The sequence below is a fragment of the Scyliorhinus torazame genome, chromosome 1 (assembly GCF_047496885.1).
Source record: "Scyliorhinus torazame isolate Kashiwa2021f chromosome 1, sScyTor2.1, whole genome shotgun sequence".
Taxonomy (NCBI): Eukaryota; Metazoa; Chordata; class Chondrichthyes; order Carcharhiniformes; family Scyliorhinidae; genus Scyliorhinus; species Scyliorhinus torazame.
The window spans coordinates 110,919,305-110,940,792 of NC_092707.1; the positions used below are offsets into that span (position 1 = coordinate 110,919,305).

At 49.8% G+C, this 21,488-nt stretch overlaps 1 protein-coding gene and 1 long non-coding RNA gene across 2 annotated transcripts in view; one reads left to right on the top strand and one right to left on the bottom strand.

The window, feature by feature from the left end:
- The window catches only part of mmp11a (matrix metallopeptidase 11a), a 176,883-nt gene that overhangs the window by 17,247 nt on the left and 138,148 nt on the right, over positions 1-21,488 (bottom strand). Inside the window, exon 6 of the mRNA XM_072499785.1 lies at positions 17,211-17,415. Within this exon, the coding sequence (XP_072355886.1) occupies positions 17,211-17,415 (205 nt within the window). The remainder of the gene's footprint in view (positions 1-17,210; positions 17,416-21,488) is intronic.
- LOC140410940 (uncharacterized) lies at positions 1,129-20,451 on the top strand. The gene is made up of 3 exons (XR_011940765.1): positions 1,129-1,181; positions 1,277-1,419; positions 19,134-20,451. It is a non-coding gene; the product is annotated as an uncharacterized lncRNA (long non-coding RNA).

Sequence of the window (21,488 nt, forward strand, 5' to 3'; positions counted from 1 at the left end):
GAAGGTGGTTTGTGGAAGAGCTGTTGTCAAGTGACAGTTAAACCTGAAACACTTCTTCAATGTTTCCCTCCCTACCTCCTCCTCTAACCCAAGTCAAGGCAAGCATCCAGCAGAGGGCAGTAGAGCAGAGCTGCTGATTGGCTGCTGCGGGGAATATTTGCATCAGTGCATTGCGGTCATCGTATTTTGAAGGTGGCTTGTGGAGGAGCTGTTGGCAAGTGACAGTTAAACCCAAAACACTTCTTCAGTGTTTCCCTCCCTACCTCCTCCTCTAACCAAAGTCAAGGCAAGCATCCAGCAGAGGGCAGTAGAGCGGAGCTGCTGATTGGCTGTTGCATTGAAAATTTGCATCAGTGCATTGCGGTCACCGTATTTTGAAGGTGGTTTGTGGAGGAGCTGTTGTCAAGTGACAGTTAAACCCGAAACACTTCTTCAATGTTTCCCTCCCTACCTCCTCCTCTAACCCAAGTCAAGGCAAGCATCCGGCAGAGGGCAGTAGAGCGGAGCTGCTGATTGGCTGATGCGAGGAAAATTTGCATCAGTGCATTGCGGTCACTGTATTTTGAAGGTGGTCTGTGGAGGAGCTGTTGTCAAGTGACAGTTAAACCCAAAACACTTTGAGGGCAGCACGGTGGCATTGTGGTTAGCACAGCTGCCTCGCGGCGCTGAGGTCCCAGGTTAGATACCAGCTCTGGGTCACTGTCCGTGTGGAGTTTGCACATTCTCCCCGTGTCTGCGTGGGTTTTGCCCCCACAACCCAAAAATGTGCAGAGTAGGTGGATTGGCCACACTAAATTGCCCCTTAATTGGAAAAAATAATTGGGTAATCTAAATGTATTTATTTTTAAACCCGAAACACTTCTTCAGTGTTTCCCTCCCGACCTCCTCCTCTAACAAAAAAAAAGACAATCACTGTAAGGATCCCAGCCGAGTAAAGATCAAGAGAGGGACTCGAGGGCAGGTAGTAGTGGAAAGAAGTTGAACTGTGACGTCACAGCCTGCAGGTAAGTGATTGGCTGGTGACCGGGAAGTAATTTTTCTTTTCCCTGAGGTGCTTTCGTGCAGGGCGCAGTGGTTGCTGAGTGAGTGCTTGCTGAGAAGGGGAGTAATTTTTTTTTTTAAACCTACAGTTGGGAGTTTCCAGCTGAATCCGGTCGGAGTGAGGACAGAGTGACTGCTGGGTAAGTAGTAAATATTTAATTTGTTTGCACAGGCCCATAACAGCTGATTGCTGTTCTCGTGTGGTTAAGTGTTTTAATTTTACCTGTATTTACAGTGAAAGAGAGAGCGGCGGAGACTCAGTGAAATAGCGTGAGGAGAGCGGCGGAGACTCAGTGAAAGAGCACGAGGAGAGCGGCGGGGACACAGGATAAAAGAGCGTGAGGAGAGCGGCGGGGACACAGGATAAAAGAGCGCGAGGTGAGCGGCGGGGACACAGTGAGTGTGAGGAGAGCAGCGGGGACACAGGATAAAAGAGCGTGAGGAGAGAGGTGGGAACACAGGATAAAAGAGCGTGAGGAGAGAGGCGGGGACACAGGATAAAAGAGCGGCAGGGACGCAGCTGCCAGAGAAGCGGCCTTCAGATTTTCGGCGGGAACAGTGGCCGGGGGTCTGTCGGGAAGGTAAGTTTTCCTCTTTAAAAACTTACCTTGAAGAGTGACATCACAGCAAAGCAGTGACCTGATTGGCTGGTAAGGAAAGTGCTCCAATTAGCAGTAGCTGGGAGAAATTTAACTCTTCGTGTGTTGGTAAGTATTGTGATTGGTAAGTAAAATATTTATTCCTTTCACATATTCTTTATTTGATATTATATTTGTAATCAGTTAAGGTAAAGTGTAAAAATGGCAGGAGGTCCCAGACCCGTGTTATGCTCCTCGTGCTCAATGTGGGGGTTCAGGGACGCGGCCGATGCCCCTGACTCCTTCATGTGCGGGAAGTGTGTCCAGCTGCAGCTCCTGTTAGACCGCATGACGGCTCTGGATCTGCGGATGGACTCACTTTGGAGCATCCGCGATGCTGAGGAGGTCGTGGATAGCACGTTCATTGAGTTGGTCACACCGCAGATTAGGATTGGTTAGGGGGACAGGGAATGGGTGACCAAAAGGCAGAGAAAGAGCAGGAAGGCAGTGCAGGTGTCCCCTGCGGTCATCTCCCTCCAAAACAGGTATACCGTTTTGGATACTGTTGGGGGAGATGACTCACCAGGGGAAGGTAGTAGTAGCCAGGCTCATGGCACCGTGGCTGGCTTTGCTGCACAGAAGGGCGGGAAAAAGACTGGCAGGGCTATAGTCATAGGGAATTCAATCGTAAGGGTAGTAGACAGGCGTTTCTGTGGTCGGAAACGAGACTCCCGAATGGTATGTTGCCTCCTGGGTGCACGGGTCAGGGATGTCTCAGATCGGTTGCAGGTCATACTGAAGGGGGAGGGTGAACAGCCAGTTGTCGTCGTGCATATAGGCACCAACGATATAGGTAAAAAATGGGATGACGTCCTACAATCAGAATTTAGGGAGTTAGGAGATAAGTTAAAAAGTAGGACCTCAAAAGTAGTAATCTCAGGATTGCTACCAGTGCCACGAGACAGTCAGAGTAGAAATTCAAGAATAGTCAGAATGCATACGTGGCTTGAGAAATGGTGCAGGAGGAGGGGGTTCAGGTTTTTGGGACATTGGAACCGGTTCTGGGGGTGGTGGTACCATTACAAATCGGATGGTCTACACCTGGGCAGGACTGGAACCAATGTCCTAGGGGGTGTTTTTGCTAACACTGTTGGGGAGGTTTTAAACTAATGTGGCAGGGGGATGGGAACCAGATTAGGAAGTTAGAGGTCAGTAAAGAGGCAGCAACTAAAGCCAGTAAGGTACTAGACAATAAACTCAATGTGACTAAGGGGAAGAATAGACAGGGAAGAGATGATGAACGCAAAGGGACAGGTGGTCTGAGGTGCATTTGTTTCAATGCGAGAAGTGCAGCAGGTAAGACAGATGAATGTAGGGCTTGGATTAGTACCTGGGAATATGATGTTATTGGTATTACTGAGACTTGGTTGAGGGAAGGGCAAGACTGGCAACTAAATATCCCAGGGTATAGATGCTTCAGGAGGGATAGAGAGGGCGATAAAAGGGGTGGAGGAGTTGGATTACTGGTCAGAGATGATATCACAGCTGTGATTAAGGAGGACACGATGGAAGATTCGAGCACTGAGGCAATATGGGTAGAGCTAAGAAATAGGAAAGGTGCAGTAACATTGTTGGGACTTTACTACAGGCCTCCCAAAAGCGAGCGTGAAGTAGAGGTACAAATATGTAGACAGATTATAGAAAACGTAGGAGCAATAGGGTGGTCGTGATGGGAGATTTTAACTTCACCAACATTGAATGGGACTCATGTAGTGTTGGAGGCGTGGATGGAGCAGAATTTGTAAGGAGCATCCAGGAGACCTTTTTAGAGCAGTATGTAAATAGTCCAACTCGGGAAGGGGCCATACTGGACCTGGTATTTGGGGAATGATCCCGGCCAGGTGGTTGAAGTTTCAGTCGGTGATTACTTTGGGAATAGCGATCACAATTCCGTACGTTTTAGAATACTCATGGACAAAGATGAGAGTGGTCCTAAAGGAAGAGTGCTAAATTGGGCAAAGGCCAAGTATAACAAAATTCGGTAGGAGCTAGGGAATGTGGATTGGGAGCAGCTGTTTAAGGGTAAATCCACATTTGAAATGTGGGAGTCTTTTAAGGAAAGGTTGATAAAGTGCAGGACAGACATGTCCCTGTGAAATGAGGGATAGAAATGGCAAAATTAGGGAACCATGGATGACGGGTGGAATTGTGAGGCTAGCTAAGATGAAAAAGGAAGCATACATAATATCTAGGCGACTTAAAACTGATAAAGCTTTGGAGGAATATCGGGCAAGTAGGACCAATCTCAAATGCGCAATAAAGAGGGCTAAAAGGGGTCATGAAATATCTTTGCCTAACAGGATTAAGGAAAATCCCAAAGCCTTTTATTCGTATATAAGGAGCAAGAGGGTAACTAGAGAAAGGATTGGCCCACTCAAAGACAAAAGAGGGAATTTATGCATGGAGTCAGAGGAAATGGGTGAGATTCTTAATGAGTACTTTGCATCGGTATTCACCAAGGAGAGGGACATGATGGATGTTGAGGCTAGGGATGGATGTTTAAATACTCTAGGCCAAGTCGGCATAAGGAAGGGGGAAGTTTTGGGTATTCTAAAAGGCATTAAGGCAGACAAATCCCCAGGTCCGGATGGGATCTATCCCAGGTTACTGAGGGAAGCGAGGAACGAAATAGCTGAGGCCTTAACAGATATCTTTGCAGCATCCTTGAGCACTGGTGAGGTCCTGGAGGACTGGAGAATTGCTAATATTGTCCCTTTGTTTAAGAAGGGTAGCAGGGATAATCCAGGGAATTATAGACCTGTGAGCATGATGTCAGTGGTTGGCAAACTGTTGGAGAAGATACTGAGGGATAGGATCTATTCACATTTGGAAGAAAAAAGACTTATCAGTGATCGGCAGCATGGTTTTGTGCAGGGAAGGTCATGTCTTACAAACCTAATAGAATTCTTTGAGGAAGTGTCAAAGTTAATTGATGAGGGAAGGGCTGTAGATGTCATATACATGGACTTCAGTAAGGCGTTTGATAAAGTTTCCCATAGCAGGTTGATGGAAAAAGTGAAGTTGTATGGGGTTCAGGGTGTACTAGCTAGATGGATAAAGAACTGGCTGGGCAACAGGAGTCAGAGAGCAGTGGTGGAAGGGAGTGTCTCAAAATGGAGAAAGGTGACTAGTGGTGTTCCGCATGGATCCGTGCTCGGACCACTGTTGTTTGTGATATACATAAATGATCTGGACGAAGGTATAGGTGGTCTGATTAGCAAGTTTGCAGATGATACTAAGATTGGTGGAGTTGCAGATAGCGAGGAGGACTGTCAGAGAATACAGCAAAATATAAATAGATTGGAGAGTTGGGCAGAGAAATGGCAGATGGAGTTCAATCCAGGCAAATGAGAGCTGATGCATTTTGGAAGATCTAATTCAAGAGCGGACTATACGGTCAATGGAAGAGTCCTGGGGAAAATTGATGTACAGAGAGATCTGGGAGTTCAGGTCCATTGTACCCTGAAGGTGGCAACGCAGGTCGATAGAGTGGTCAAGAAGGCATACAGCATGCTTGCCTTCATCGGACGGGGTATTGAGTACAAGAGTCGGCAGGTCATGTTACAGTTGTATAGGACTTTGGTTAGGCCACATTTGGAATACTGCGTGCAGTTCTGGTTGCCACATTACCAGAAGGATGTGGATGCTTTAGAACGAGTCCAGAGGAGGTTCACCAGGATGTTGCCTGGTATGGAGGGTGCTAGCTATGAAGAAAGGTTGAGTAGATTAGGATTGTTTTCGTTGGAAAGACGGAGGTTGAGGGGGGACCTGATTGAGGTCTACAAAATTATGAGAGGTATGGACAGGCTGGATAGCAACAAGCTTTTTCCAAGAGTGGGGGTGTCAATTACAAAGGGTCACGATTTCAAGGTGAGAGGGGGAAAGTTTAAGGGAGATGTGCGTGGAAAGTTTTTTTCGCAGAGGGTGGTGGGTGCCTGGAACGCTTTGCCAGCGGAGGTGGTAGAGGCGGGCACGATAGCATCATTTAAGATGCATCTAGACAGATATATGAACGGGCGGGGAACAGAGGGAAGTAGATCCTTGGAAAATAGAAGACAGGTTTAGATAAAGGATCTGGATCGGCGCAGGCTGGGAGGGCCGAAGGGCCTGTTCCTGTGCTGTAATTTTCTTTGTTCTTTGTTCTAATTCCTGACACTCCTACCATTGAAACAGACACACTTTAACCAATTCCACTGAGTGCAACTTTGCCCTATCAACTGTCTATCCTTCCTCACAGACTTGCTGCATACTATTTCTGACTGTTCAACAGCTACCTTATCTTCTGATCCATAGCTCTGGTTCCCATCCCCCTGCCAAACTAGTTTAAACCCTCCCAAAGAGCTCCAGCAAACCTCGCACCGAGGATATTGGTGCCCCTGCAGTTTAGGTGCATCCTGCCCTTCATGTACAGGTCCCACCTTCCCCAGAAGATATCCCAATGATCCACATATCTGAAGCCTTCCCTCCTGCACCAGCCCTGTAGCCACGTGTTCAGCTGCACTCGCTCTCTGTTGCTTGCCTCACTTGCACGTGGCACCGGTAGCAATCTTGAGATTACTACTCTGCTTGTCCTGCTCTTTAGCTTCCAACCTAACTCCCTAAAATCACTTTTTAGATCCTCATCCCTTTTCTTAGCTATGTCGTTGGTGCCTATGTGCACCACGACCTCTGGTTACTCCCCCTCCCCCTTAAGAATCCTGTCGACTCGAATTTAACGTGGCCATTACACCTACCCTGCACATCTTTTGGGTTGTGGGGGGTGAAACCCATACAAACACAGGGAGAATGTGCAACCTCCACGTGGACAGTGACCCAGAGCCGGGGTCGAACCTGGGACCTCGCCGCCGTGAGGCAGCAGTGCTAGGGTGTGTTACACCTTAACAAGACCGAGACTAATATCCTCACAGATAGAATTGCTAAAACTAGGAGAGGGTTTCAAAAAGCTTGTTGGAAGGATGGGAACCTGAGGAGCAGCTCAAATTAAATCAATCACAGAATCACAGAATTGTTATGGTGCATCGACCCTTTCTGTTACCTCCTCAAAAAACTCCAGCAAGTTAGTTTAACATGATTTCCCCCTTTCGAAATCCATGCTAGCTTTTCTTAATCAACCCACATTTTTTCATGTGAAATGAAATGAAAATTGCTTATTGTCACAAGTAGGCTTCAAATGAAGTTACTGTGAAAAGTCCCTAGTCACCACATTTCGGCGCCTGTTCGGGGAGGCTGGTACGGGAATTGAACCGTGCTGCTGGCCTGCCTTGGTCTGCTTTCAAAGCCAGCAATTTAGCCCTGTGCTAAACCAGCCCCTGACCACTAATAATATCCCGAATAATTGTCCCTGCCCATTCTTGACCAGTTGTGACCCATAGAGACCCTACTGTTCCACCATTGCAAGCACTGACCCAAAGGTCTGTTCTGTTCCATCACTGACCCTTTGAATCTTTTTTGCCTTATATCTGATCAATATGGAATGGGATGTGATTGCCCCCAACAGGGTTACAGACAGAGGTTCTGTTTCTTTGAATTCTGAGAAGGGTAGTGCTTCTGGAGCCTGAGGTTACCACATCAAGTGGTAATAAACTGCCTCCTTGAGGAAGATCTGTTACCTGCAGGAGCTGGTAGCTGGTAGGGGCGTCTGGCAGGGCAAGAGTTAATGTTGGACTGGAGAGCAGCACCGCCCACAGTATGATGTAAAGATTCACATGATGGTAGACTGTGTGTCGTAGAGTTTGTAAGGAGGCAGCTCAGAGACAGCCCCCATGCATGGCGGACCCTAGGAGATGTATAGGTTACCAATAAATGGTTTATGTTTGACCATTAACTTCTCCTGTGATGACAACAGTCAAAATAAAGTGGCACCAGGATTGCTATGTGCCTTAGCTTTCCATAACTACAGAATGTGATTAACTGCGCAGATTAGACAATCCAGGTACCACCAGATTAACCAGAAGCATTTAGAATCATACAGCACAGAAAAGGCTACTCGGCCCTTCGCATCTGCGCTGGCCAAAAACAACCAGCTAACTATTCTAATCCAGCATCTGGCTCATAGCCTTGTTTGTCTTGGGATCACAAGTGCTCATCTAAATACTTTAATGTTTTGAGGGTCTCTGATCCCACCACCCTTTCAGGTAGCAAGTTCCAAACACCCACCACCCTCTGGGTGAAAAGGTTTTTCCTCACATCCCTCTAAACCTCCTACTCTTACCTTAAATCTACACCCCCTGGTCATTGACCCATCCGCCAAGGGGAAAAGTTTCTTCCTGTTTACTCTATCTATGCCCCTCATAATTTTATACATCTCAATCATGTCCTCCTCAGTCTCCAAACAAAACAATCCAAGTCTATCCAATCTCTCTTCATAACTAAAACTCTCCAGTCCCAGCAACATCCTGGTAAATCTCCTCTGCATCCTTTCCAGTGCTATCACATCCCTCCTATAATGTTATTCCAACATTTTATACAGTTGCAGTTTAACCTCCCTGCTCTTGAACTCTATGCCTCGGCTAATAAAAGCAAGTATCCCATAAGCCTTCTTAACCACTGTATCAACCTGCTCTCCTACCTTAAGGGACCTGTGTACATGCACACCAAGGTCCCTCTGATCCTCGGTGTTTCCCAGGGTCTTGCCATGTATTCCCTTGCCTTGTTTGTCCTGCCCAAGTACATCACCTCACCCTTATCCGGATTGAATTTCATTTGCCACTGATCAACCCATCTGACCAGCCCATCTATATCCTCCTGTAATAGACTAATTGCCACCCCACCAATTTTTGTATACTTTGCAAACTTACTGATCAACCCTCCTACATTCATATCTAAATCATTTGTATAAACCACAAACAGCAACGGCCCAACACTGATCCCTGCACACTGGACACAGGCCTCCAGTCAGAAAAACACCCTTGACCATCACCCTCTGCTTCCTGCTACTCAGCCAATTTTGGATCCAATTTGCCAAATTTCCTGGGATCCCATGGGCTCTTACCTTCGCTATCAGTCTCCCATGTGCGACCTTATCAAAAGCCTTGCTGACGTCCAAGTAGATTACGCCAAATGCATTTCACTCATCGACATGACCTCCCCTTAACAAAACCATGCTGACTGTTCTTGATTAATCCCTGCCTCTCCAAATGCAGATTAATTCTATGGGCGGGATTCTCCAACCCCCCGCCGGGTCAGAGAATCGCCGTGGGCTGGCATGAATCCCACCCCCGCCGTGACCCGAATTCTCCGCCACCAGAGATTCGGCGGGGGCGGGAATCGCGGCGCGCCCGCCCCCGGCGATTCTCCGGCCCGTGATGGGCCAAAGTCCCGCCGCTGTCAACCCTCTCCCGCCAGCGTGGATTAAACCACCTACCTTACCGGTGGGAGCAGGCGTCGCGGGCGGGCTCCGGGGTCCAGCGGTCTGGCCCCGGGGGGTGCCCCCACGGTGGCCTGGACCGCGATCGGGGCCCACCGATCCGCAGGCGGGCCTGTGCCATGGGGGCACTCTTTTTCTTCCGCCTTCGCCATGGTCTTCACCATTGTGGAGGCGGAAGAGACCCCCTCCCCTGCGCATGCGTGGGGATGACGTCAGCAGCCGCTGACGCTCCCGCGCATTCGTGGACTTACGCAGGCCGGTGAAGTCCTTTCGGCCCTGTCTGGCATGGCGCCAAAGGCCTTCCACGCCAGCCGGTGGAGCGGAAACCACTCCGGCATGGGCCTAGCCCCTCAAGGTGAGGGGTTGGCCCCTAAAGGTGCGGAGACGTCCGCACCTTTGGGGCGGCCCAACGCCGGAGTGGTTCCCGCCACTCCATCACGCCGGGACCCCCCGCCCCGCTGGGTAGGGGAGAATCCCGCCCTATCTCTCAGAATTCCTTCCAATAGTTTCCCCACCACTGAGGATAGACTGGCTGGCCTGTAGTTTCCTGGTTTATCCCTTCCTCCCTTCTTGAATAATGGTACCACATTGATTATCTTCCTGTCCTCACGCACCTCTCCTGTGGTCAGAGAGGAATTGACAATTATTTCTAAATGTTCATTCCACCAACCTGCAGCTGCTGTTTAACCACAAGAAAAGGTTTCGGCAGATTTTCAACAACTTCCCGGGGAGTTGCCAGGATGCCTTTATCCTGAGGGATTCCAGCTTTCCAACCTCTTTGAACTTGGAACAGTTTGAAGGAAACAAACAAGAGACGCTCTTCAAAGCTACCCCGTAACATCTGAAAGGAATCGAACCAAGTAGCCACCTGCATGTTTCACAGATGTGTCTTTGGCAAATTGAAAATGTTCTTCACTTGCCTAGAAACACTCAGCAGCCAATGACAGTCTCCAGAATAGTTGTGGTGTGCGGTGCTCTGTATAATATTGTGTCACAGTAAGAGACATGATGAAAGGAAGGAGGAAAAGAAAATGAGAGAGATAAAGAAAGAAAGGAATAACGAAAGAGAGAATGCTAGAGAGAGCGAGCGAGAGAGAGTGAGCGTGAGCGAGCGAGAGAGAGTGAGCGTGAGCGAGCGAGAGGGAGAGCAACAGAGTGAGAGAGCGAGCAAGAGGGACAGTGAGAGACAGAGCAAATGCGAGAGGGCAAACGAGAGAGAGTTCGAGACCGAGAGAGCGAGAAAGAGTGTAAGACTGCGAGAGAGCGAGAGAGAGAGGGAGCGCCAGAGATAGAGGGTGCGATCTACCCAAATGGGGGCAGAGTCCCGTAGTGCGTGCGATTAGCGGGGTGCTTCCTGGCGCTCGGAGCGCTGAGAAACACCACGCTATCTATTGCCTATCCGGGTAGATGGGGGGCCTCAGCGGGAAATGTGCCCGAGGCCGCACTTAGTCCTGTTTTCTGCACTGAGGAGCTCTGCTAATGGTGACCTAATCTCTTGAGCCCCTGATGTGACACGTGAACTCCCCCAAGCCCCAACTCACATACAAGGGGATCCTGAACCCATAGACCCAGGAGGACACCCCGGTCCGATGCCCGCCATGTGAAAAATGCCAACTTGCCAGCTGTCAGTGCCACATGGGCACCTTGGTTCTGTTTGGCCCCCATTTGTGGAGATCAGCACTGAACATTGCTCGCCCAAGGTCTCCAAGGTGAGGGAGTTCAGGGAGGGAGGGATCCTACTCCTTGGTTAGATCTCGGGAATGCATATTATCATAGAATCCCTACAGCGCAGAAGGAGGCCATTCATACTATTGAGTCTGCATTGGCCCTCTGAAACAGCACCCTGCCTCGGCCCAAACCCCATACCATCCTCGTAACCTCACCAAGGACCAATTTAGCACAGCCAATCCACCTAACCTGCACATCTTTGGACTACGGGAGGAAACTGGAGCACCCGAACGAAACCCACGCAGACATGGGGAGAACGTGCAAACTCCACACAAACAGTCACCCAAGGCCGAAAGTGAACCCTGGTCCCTGGCGCTGTGAGGCAGCAGTGCTAGCCACTGTGACATTGTGCCCCCTGACTAGCTGTCTCATTCTTACATACAGATTGTGACATGTCGCAAGATTGTGTTAGATCTCGCAAGGCCTGGCAAGCGAGGTAGCATCCGGAAGGGGGATCTTCCGGCATCTACTGGCTGGGTTGCACTGCTCTTTGGGTGCACTGCGACTGATAGATTTCACCCAAAGTGACAGACAGAGAGAGACAGAGAGGGAGACAGAGACAGGCAGAGAGAGAAAGAGTCACAGAGAGAATGCTGACATTGTTGCTCAGGGACGTGTTAAGCTGCAGCTAGTCACTCACTGGAAGAAAGTGACCCCCCCCCCCCCCCCCCCCCCCAAGCAACCTCTACCCTTCCTATCTCACACAAAACAGCCCTTTAACCAACCAGTCACTCAAAGTTCAACAGGCCCTCTCCCCACCGCTGATCCCGTCGGTACAGGACTTCCTGATCACCAACAACCAACAGTGAGGTACCCTCAATAATGATGCTTAGAGATTAAACTGTAAAGAAGGCTTTATTAGGCTAATAACTATGCTACAGATTTGGACGAGAGCTGACTGCTATACAGACCATGAGGCAGGCCTTTATGTATGGCTCCCAGATGGGCGGAGCTAGAGGCGGAGTCCCCAGGGTTCCAAGCCTGGTCTTAAAGGGGACATCACCTTACATGATGATAAGGCAGTAACTGTTCATCACATTCACCCCCTGTTTAAAAAGGAGTCCGGCGGGGGTGAAGTGCCATCATAGGTCCATCCGTCTCGGTGGCCGGATCGTCCTCCTCGATCTCCTCAGTTCGGGCGGTGGTGCGGCGGGCACAGACGTCCCGGTTGAGGGCACATCCGGGAGCACAGCGGTCGGAGCTTCGGTCCGGGTCGGGGCAGAGGAACTAGGCAGGGCCGGGGGTAGCGGAGCCGGCGCCGGCGGGGTGTGTAAAGGGGGGCGCAAGGGGGGGCGCACGGTAGGAGCTCACCAACGGGTGGTAGGGCCGGAAGGGGGTGTGTTGTAGGGGGCGACGGGTCCTGCAGGGGAGCGGCGCGGGAAGGGGCGTCTGTGGTGGAGGATCCAGCGGGCGCCAGATCCCGGAGGGAAACCGTATCTTGCCTGCCGTCGGAGTACTCCACGTAGGCGTAACTGGGGTTGGCGTGGAGCAGTCGGACCTTTTCAACTAGGGGGTCCGTTTTATGGCTCCTCGCCTGCCTCCGGAGAAGAACAGGTCCCGGAGCCGTCAGCCAAGGTGGAAGCGAGACCCCGGAGGTAGACTTCCTGGGGAAGAGAAACAATCGGTCGTGAGGGGTCTCATTCGTGGCCGTGCAGAGGAGTGACCTAATGGAGTGTAGGGCATCGGGTAGGACCTCCAGCCAGCGGGTGGTTGGGAGATTTCTCGACCGCAGGGCCAGAAGGACAGCCTTCCACACTGTCGCGTTCTCCCTCTCCACCTGCCCGTTTCCCCGTGGGTTATAGCTGGTCGTTCTGCTCGAGGCGATGCCTTTGCTGAGCAGATACTGACGCAGTTCATCGCTCATGAACGATGTACCCCGGTCGCTGTGGATATAAGCAGGGAAACCGAACAGGGTGAAGATGCTGTGCAGTGCCTTAATTACCGTGGCTGAGGTCATGTCGGTGCAGGGAATGGCGAATGGGAAACGGGAGAACTCATCGATCACGGTGAGGAAATAGGCATAACGGTTGGTGGACGGGAGGGGCCCCTTGAAGTCCACGCTCCGTCGCTCAAAGGGACCCGAGGCCTTCACGAGCCGAACCTTGTCTGGCCGATAGAAGTGCGGTTTGCACTCCGCACAGACCTGGCAGGCCCTGACCATGGCCTTGACCTCCTTGGTTGAGTAAGGTAGGTTGCGGGACTTGATGAAATGGACGAGCCGGGTAACCCCCGGGTGGCAGAGGTCATTGTGGATGGCTTGCAGGCGGTCCTCCTGCGCGTTGGCGCATGTGCCGCGGGACAGGGCATCTGGGGGCTCGTTGAGCTCCCCTGGACGATACTTGATATCGTACGAGTAGGTGGAGAGTTCGATCCTCCACCTCAAAATTTTATTGTTTTTTATTTTGCCCCGTTGCGTGTTATCGAACATATAGGCGACCGACCGTTGGTCGGTGACGAGGGTAAACCTCCTACCGGCGAGGTAGTGTCTCAAGCACCGCACAACCTCCACAATGGCTTGTGCCTCCTTTTCGACTGCAGAGTGTCGAATCTCGGAGGCGGTGAGGGTTCGGGAGAAGAACGCTACTGGTCTGCCTCCTTGATTGAGGGTAGCAGCCAGGGCGATGTCTGATGCATCGCTCTCTACCTGGAAAGGGATGGTTTCGTCCACCGCGTGCATGGCGGCCTTGATGATGTCGGCCCTGATGCGGTTGAAGGCCAATTGAGCCTCAGCCGAGAGGGGAAAAGTGGTGGTCTTTAGGAGTGGGCGGGCTTTGTCTGCATACTTGGGGACCCACTGGGCGTAATAGGAGAAATGCCCCAAGCACCGGTTGAGGGCCTTGAGGCTGCGGGAGAGAGGGAGTTCCTTAAGGGGGCGCATGCGGTCGGGGTCGGGACCTAGGACCCCGTCTTCCACGACATAGCCGAGGATGGCCAGCCGGGTGGTGTGGAAAACGCATTTGCCCTCGTTATAGGTCAGGTTAAGGGCTCGGGCGGTCTGGAGGATCTTTTTGAGGTTAGCGTCATGGTCCTGCTGATCATGGCCGCAGATGGTGACATTGTCCAAGTGCGGGTATGTAGCCCGCAAACTGTACTGGTCCACCATTTGGTCCATCGCCCTTTGAAAGACGGAGACCCCATTTGTGACACCAAAGGGGACCCTGAGGAAGTGGAAGAGCCGGCCGGCTGCTTTGAAGGCAGTATAGAGGCGGTCTTTTGGTCGGATGGGGAGCTGGTGGTAGGCAGATTTGAGGTCGACCGTGGAAAAGACTCGGTATTGGGCGATCCGATTTACCATTTCCGCGATGCAAGGAAGGGGGTACGCATCAAGCTGCGTGAATCGGTTTATGGTCTGGCTATAATCCACGACCATCCATTTCTTCTCCCCGGACCGGACTACCACCACTTGCGCTCTCCAAGGGCTGTTGCTAGCCTCGATGACCCCCTCTCCCAGTAAACGCTGGACCTCTGACTTGATAAAAGCCATATCTTGGGCACTGTAGCGCCGGCTCCTGGTGGCGACGGGCTTACAGTCGGGAGTGAGGTTAGCGAATAGCGAGGGGGGTGCGACTTTCAGTGTCGCAAGGCAGCACACCGTGAGGGGGGGCAAGGGTCCGCCGAACTTCATTGTCAGGCTTCGGTGGCTGCACTGGAAATCCAGTCCGAGCAGCAGGGGGGCACAGAGGTGAGGGAGGATATAAAATTTGAAACGGGTGTATTTGGCACCCTGGATCGAGAGATCCGCAATACAGTACCCCGTGATTTGTACCAAGTGGGACCCAGATGCGAGGGCTATGGTTTGGGATGTGGGATGGGTGCGTAGGGAGCAGCGCCTTACCGTTTCAGGGTGGATAAAGCTCTCCGTGCTCCCGGAGTCGAAGAGGCATGCAGTGTCGTGCCCGTTGACCTGGACCTGCATCATGGAGTTCTGCAGGTGTTTTGGCCGAGTTTGATCGAGGGTGATCGCACCCAGTCGCGAGTAGTCGGAGTCGTAAAATGGCCGCTGCCGTTGGTCGCACGTGTCGGGTCGAGAAGATGGCCGCCGACCAGATGGCTGCTCCCATGATTCGCACGAGGCTGATGACGCGTCAGAAGAGGACGTGTCGGGTCGGTGCGCAGCAGCATTGCGAGGCCTGCGGGCCTGAGAGCCTGATTTTCGGGCCGGCTGTTCTTTGTTTTTCTGGCCCCTGGGTCTGGCCAGGCAGACCCTCGCAAAGTGCCCTTTCTTCCCGCAGTCGCTGCAGATCGCGGAGCGGGCTGGGCAGCGTGGGCGTGGGTGCTGGCCCTGCACTCAGAAGTAGCAAGGTGTGCCCCCATGGTGAACGGGTCGCCGCGTGGCGCAGGCCTGTAATACGGGCGAGTCTGAGGAAGTCCGGGGGGGGGGCTGGCAGAGTCCGCGGGGTACGTACCCAAGTTATGTCGGGCCACCTCCAGCGAGGAGGCGAGCGTTAGCGTCTCCTGGAGGTCTTTTGCCCCGTTTTCGAGCAGTCGCTGCCGGATGTAGGTTGAGCGGATGCCGGACACGAAAGAATCTCTGATGTGCAGGTTCATATGGACTTCCCCTGTCACATCCTGATGGTCACAGTCCCTGGCCAGCGCGGTGAGTTTCTCAACAAACTCGTCGAGCGATTCCCCCGAGCGCTGCCGGCAGGTAGAGAGCAGATGCCGGGCGTGCACCTCATTGACGGGTTTGACAAACCGCTTGCGGAGTAACTCAATCGCTTCCTCATAAATCGTCGCCTTTTCGAGCGTGGCGGAGATTCTGTGACTCACCCGGGCGTGGAGTAGACGCAGCTTGCGTGGCCCCAGGATGGGAGTCTCTGCGGAGTCCAGGTAGGCCTTGAAGCACCGCAGCCAGTATTTAAAAATTTCCTTTGCCTCCGGCGTTCGTGCTTCCAGATTGAGCTTCTCTGGTTTTAGGCCTGCGTCCATCCTGAATCTAGTTTAGCCTAATAAATTGAGGTACCCTCAATAATGATGCTTAGAGATTAAACTGTAAAGAAGGCTTTATTAGGCTAATAACTATGCTACAGATTTGGACGAGAGCTGACTGCTATACAGACCATGAGGCAGGCCTTTATGTATGGCTCCCAGATGGGCGGAGCCAGAGGCGGAGTCCCCAGGGTTCCAAGCCTGGTCTTAAAGGGGACATCACCTTACATGATGATAAGGCAGTAACCGTTCATCACAAACAGAAAACGATGTTGCAACCTAGCAACTAAGAAAGAGAGAGTGAGAGAGAGAGGGAGGGAGCAAACGAGAGAGCGAGAGCTCAAAGAGAAAATGCTGGAAAATCTCAGCAGGTCTGGCAGCATCTGCAGGGAGAGAAAAGAGATAACATTTCGAGTCCAGGTGACCCTTTGTCAAAGCTAACAGACAGAGAAAGTGGGAAATATTTATACTATGGAGTGAGAATGAAAGATGAGTCATAGCCAATGAAACCAGGGAAATGGGGTGCTAATGGCACCAGAAACCACGGGGAAAGAGGGCTAATGGCAGTCCCCAGAGAGAACAAAAGGTGTGAAAGGCTATTATATGAGAGAGAGAGTGAGAGGCACAGGAAGTCGTGCAACTGAATATATTTTATGCATCACGATGCCAAAAGGAAAGAGAGCAAACATCCATATGCATATCCTTGGTGAATTATATGTGTAATTTTGCCCATTCAGGAGATGTGGGCTTCACTGGCAATGCCAGCATTTGTTGCCCATCCTAATTACTCTTCAGAAGAGTTCAGAGTTAACCTCATTTTAGTCCAGACCAGGTAAGGATGGCAGATTTCCTTCTCAAAGGACATTCGCGAACCAGGTGGGTTTTCATGATAATCGAGTTTCATGGTCACTATTACTAATACTAACTTTCCATTCTAGAATGATTAATTATTTAAATTGGGGGATTTGGACGCATGTCCCCAGAGTATTAATCTTGACCACAGGTCCAGTGACATTTCCACTATGCTACCATCTCCGCCTTTTAGTCAGCCTACAGATCTTACATCATATCTGTAGCTTCAGCAGAGGTGGAGAAAGACTGTTCAGGTCCCTGCTATGATGCTCTCAGTTGATGACCTCTGAGTCGGTGACCCTCTGAGGGTTCCACCACTGACCAGTACTGACCCATAAACCCATCCAGTACCAATACTGACCAGTACTGACCCATTGACCCTCCCAGTACCATCACTGACCCATAGACCCCTCCAGCCCCACCACTGACCAGTACTAAGTCATAGACCCCTCCAGCCCCACCACTGACCAGTACTGACCCATAGACCCCTCCAGTCCCACCACTGACTGGTATCTCTGGACAAGTGCACCATTTCACACAGATAGCCATTTTAAATTGCTCACCCTGAGGTGGTTTGGAGAAGATAATGGGTTCAAAGGTTAAAAAATTGAAGGTGCGATTTTAAATATATTAAATGATCAGAAAGGAAATCGAACCTTGGAAGAACCAAAAGTTCCCCGCTGAGTCCTCAAATCCAGCATCGATGTGGTCAGGAATTCCCCACCAGTGTCGGGAAGCCAGTGCTGGGTAACCAGGCTGCAAGTGTCGGTCTCTCAATCGCCACACATATTTGGATTTAAAAAAGAAGAGTTCTCCACGGATCATTGACACAGCATCAAAGTCAGTCTCACAGGCATTTAACTGCAAATGAATAATTGATAACGGTTACAGAAATCCAGACAAACAATTCACAAAGTCCCAGTGACTCCATAGTGCTGCCACCTGTCACCACCTAGCGTCATTACAGGAAACCCATACAACACACATTGCTTCAAAATTCAGTTCAGATCCCTGCCATGATGCTCTCATTGGGATTGTTCCTCAGCAATGACCAGACAGACAGCCCAGCCATTTGCCTCTGAAGTTCAATAGCATCCTGCGAGTCACCATTGTCCCAAATTCAACTGAACTAGCCTTAGAAATATTTTGGCTCCAAGAACAAGGCTGAGGCTTCTGCGGAGAGTAACTCATCTCCCGACTCTCCAAACACTACCACCATCTCCAAGGCACGTGTTATAAATACCGAGTTCATGGCTCATTGAAACCTGTTAGAGGTAATGTTTAGTTCTGGGATGATTAAGGTTTAACTGTTGAAAATGGGATATGCAACCAAAGCAGGATGAAGACTATTACGCATAAACGGTTGGGGCCATGTTGACCTAAGGGGTTAACAGCTGGAAAGGTAAGATCAAAATGCAGTAGGTGGGCTTACCCAGCTGGTGAATTGGAGATGGGTGTGCCTACACAACTGGCAAATAAATGTAGCCAAAGGAGTTGTTTTGTTTTGAGAGTTAAAGCTTCAATTAATTTAGAAAGTATTCATTGAGTCTTGGAAGGCCACATCTTCATAAAGGCGGGTGAAGCTTGAGGAAGTTCTAGGGATTCAATTTATCTGTGTTTTTGCTGGAGGAGTGAATGGCCTGCAGCAGGAGAAAAGACATTACCGAAAAACTGCTGCCGTGAGCAGGCTCCAGGCAGAAAACGTGTTCCTGTTAGCTGGCTCAGTGCAGTAGGGGCTCAGGGGAGGTCCCAGGAGACATTTGAGAGCTCTGTGCAGTTAGGGCTCAGGAGAGTCCTGGGGAGCTGAGAAGGTGGAAGACAGTCACTGGCTCCATGCTGAAAGAGACTGCTGGGGAGATTGGAGTTTGGTGAAACTCAGGGGCAGTGTCAGCCCAGTGACGCTAGCCATCTATTAAAGAGCTGAAATTGCACAAGTACGTAGAGGCTAGAGTGCAGACTCAGATATCAAGGGGAATATAGTCTCATGAGATGAGATTTAAATCTTGGGAAGTGTGCAGTTATTGAGACAGTCTGAGTTGGAGCAGCACTGAGGGAATACAAAGGCTAGGTCTTCAAAAGTGAAAAATGTGGAGTCCCTCGTGAGAGAGTCAGAGGCCGGGATTCCCAGTTGCGAGTCCGCCTCACTACTGTTGCTAAGAGGATGGAGTATTTGACACTCAGCTAAATCTCTCATTCACTGCAGCAGGACTGGGGAATCCCGCTGCTGTGAATGGACGGAGAATCCCGCCCAGAGTTTCAATGAAATTGGTTGACTTACAGTGCTTACTGAGAGTTGAGTGGGTTGTTGAGAAATCCACGGGATCTACTTTGGTTGCATTTGCCATTTATTGTGCAGTGTGGTGCATTCAACCAGAGTTTACCTGTTAATTTATGTGTAACTCACATTAACCCTGAATGTTAGAGTAGAAGTTAGATATTGTAAATTGTTTTATCTTTTGTATAGTAACGTTTATTTTTGCTTGTTCAAAACACAGAGTCCTGTGGAATTATTCTCTGAGCAGGTGAATTGAATCTCAAATTTTGTCTACTTTAAACAAACTTTTATTTGTCCCTAAAAGGAACTTACCAAAAGCTTGGAGGTCTGGTCTAGGATCATAATAAGTGGAATGGAATACTCCCCACTTGCCTGAATGAGTGTGGCTCCAATAACACTCAAGAAGCTCAAAACTATCTGGGACAAAGCAGCCTACTTGATTGGCACGCCTTCCACAAACATCCGCTCCCTCCACCACTGACGCACAGTGGCAGCCATGTGTACCATCGACAAGATGCACTGCTGGAACTCACTAAGGTTCCTTTGACAGCATGTGGATATGCAGACACCACATGGACAGTGGCAGTTCAAGAAGGAAGCTCACCACCACCTTCTCAAGGGCAACAAAGGATGGGTAATAAATTCTCGCCTTGCCAGCGAGACTCTCATTAGAGAGTCTCCTGAAGACACAAGCCTGAAGACACAAGCCTGATGATAATGCCCATTGTTTAATGAGTGAAACTAAAAGTGGGTGGCACAGTGATTAGCACTGCTGCCTCATAGCACCAGGGACCGGGTTCGATTATGACCTTTGGTGACTGTCTGTGTGAAGTTTGCATGATGTTACTCGAGGGATCTTCGAGGAAATTGGGTCCAGAAATTATATTGAACATGTTGCAGGCAATTTAGGGGTTAAACTGACTGAGGGAAAATACTACTCGTGGGATATGCCCATACCTGACCAAGTTCCATTGTCCCAGTCAGACTTAAACTCGTTAGTGGTAATACACAGAATGTATTAGATCCGCTGTATTAGATCTCTGAAAGGTTAAGTTGCATATCAATAGAATGGCTCTGTTCTTTTGTTAAACTGGAGTGAGAAATCAAATAGTCACGATGACGATGATAGGTTCAAGCCTGGAAACCCCAAAGAACCTTTGTTGGAGGGGATGGATGGAGCTTAGAGAAAAACTTTTACACAGGAGAAGACTTTGGAAATCGACCGAGAGAGGTTGCCACCGAGGCAGGCTTTGGAAAAGAGTTCTGAATAAATTACCCTAACAGAAGAAGAATTGCTTCATAAATGCAAGTATTCCCTGTGTCTGCCTGTGTAAGTAGAACAAGAGCTGCATGTTCTGGTAAAGTGCTATTTAATGGGAACTAGTGTGTTAACGTTAAGAAACTATGGGCTGGATTCTTCCGACCCACCTGCCGCAAAAAAGCTACGGGTGAGCCGCGGAATATGGAGAAGTTAATTGTGCTCGGGTGGGATTCTCCAGTCGCCGGGCGGATGCGGCCAGAGAATCCAGCCCGACATCTAATCTGTTATTGTTCGGGTTGAAGTTTCAAAGTTTAAATGTTGCTTTTTTTCTTTCGTTTTAATAAAGTTTGTTATAAAATAACCAATATATTTCTTGTATTATAATTCCTGGAACGAATCAGTCTTTCCACACCCTCTTAAAACTTTAAGAAGTTATGACTCTGGTCCAGTCTCTTAGCCATTGTTGAGAGCTGACCAAGCATCCATAACAAATTAATGAAACTAAAAGTGGATGGCACAGTGGTCAGCTCTGCTGCCTCACAGCACCAGGGGCCAGAGTTCGATATCGACCTTGGGCCACAGTCTGTGTGGAGTTTGCACGTTCTCCCCTTGCCTGCGTGGGTTTCCTCCGGGTGCTCCGGTTTCTTCCCACAGTCCAAAGGTGTGTAGGTTAGGTGAATTGGCCATGCTAAATTGCCCTTTAGTGTCCAAAGATGTACAGGTTCACTTGTATAACCCAATCAAGCATTATTACATGGGAATTGATGCAGTTTCGAGGTGTCAATGAGAATGTTGGCCCCGATGATTGTATGACAAGATAGACTGGCAGTGGGTGCTCACACTGCCATGACGGTGAGTATCTGTAATGTGACTGACCCGTTGGTTAATGTGGCTTCACTGTGGGCACAGCCGTTGCCTTTTGGCAAAGATTGATCAATTACATCACCTGATAGCATCTCCAATGTGATTGGTTATTTTAGTTTTGATGGTTGTGAAAGTTGGGATTTTCTCGAATTCACTCTCCCCTCTGCAGGATAGTTGGCTGGAATTCTAGTGGATATGTCTCCCTGGTGCTCAAACAGGGCGTACAGTGAAGCTCTGGCGGGATATGATTCAGTAAAATTACCAGTGACACAAATGCTGAAACTGTCCCTTTCATGGGGGCAGAGTTAAAGTTTGAACTTTATTTAGATGTTTTCCAGATGATTTAATGAGGTAACTAGAAATTATTTCCTTTGATGGAAGAGCCCAGAACAAAGAGTGATGACCTTAAAGTTAGAGACACTGTTCAGGAGTGAAATCTTAATTGCTTCCTGATTTATGGGTGCTGGGAGACAACTGAAACTTTCTGGACTGAGATTGATAGATTTGTGTTGCTTAAGGATTTCAAGGGTTAGA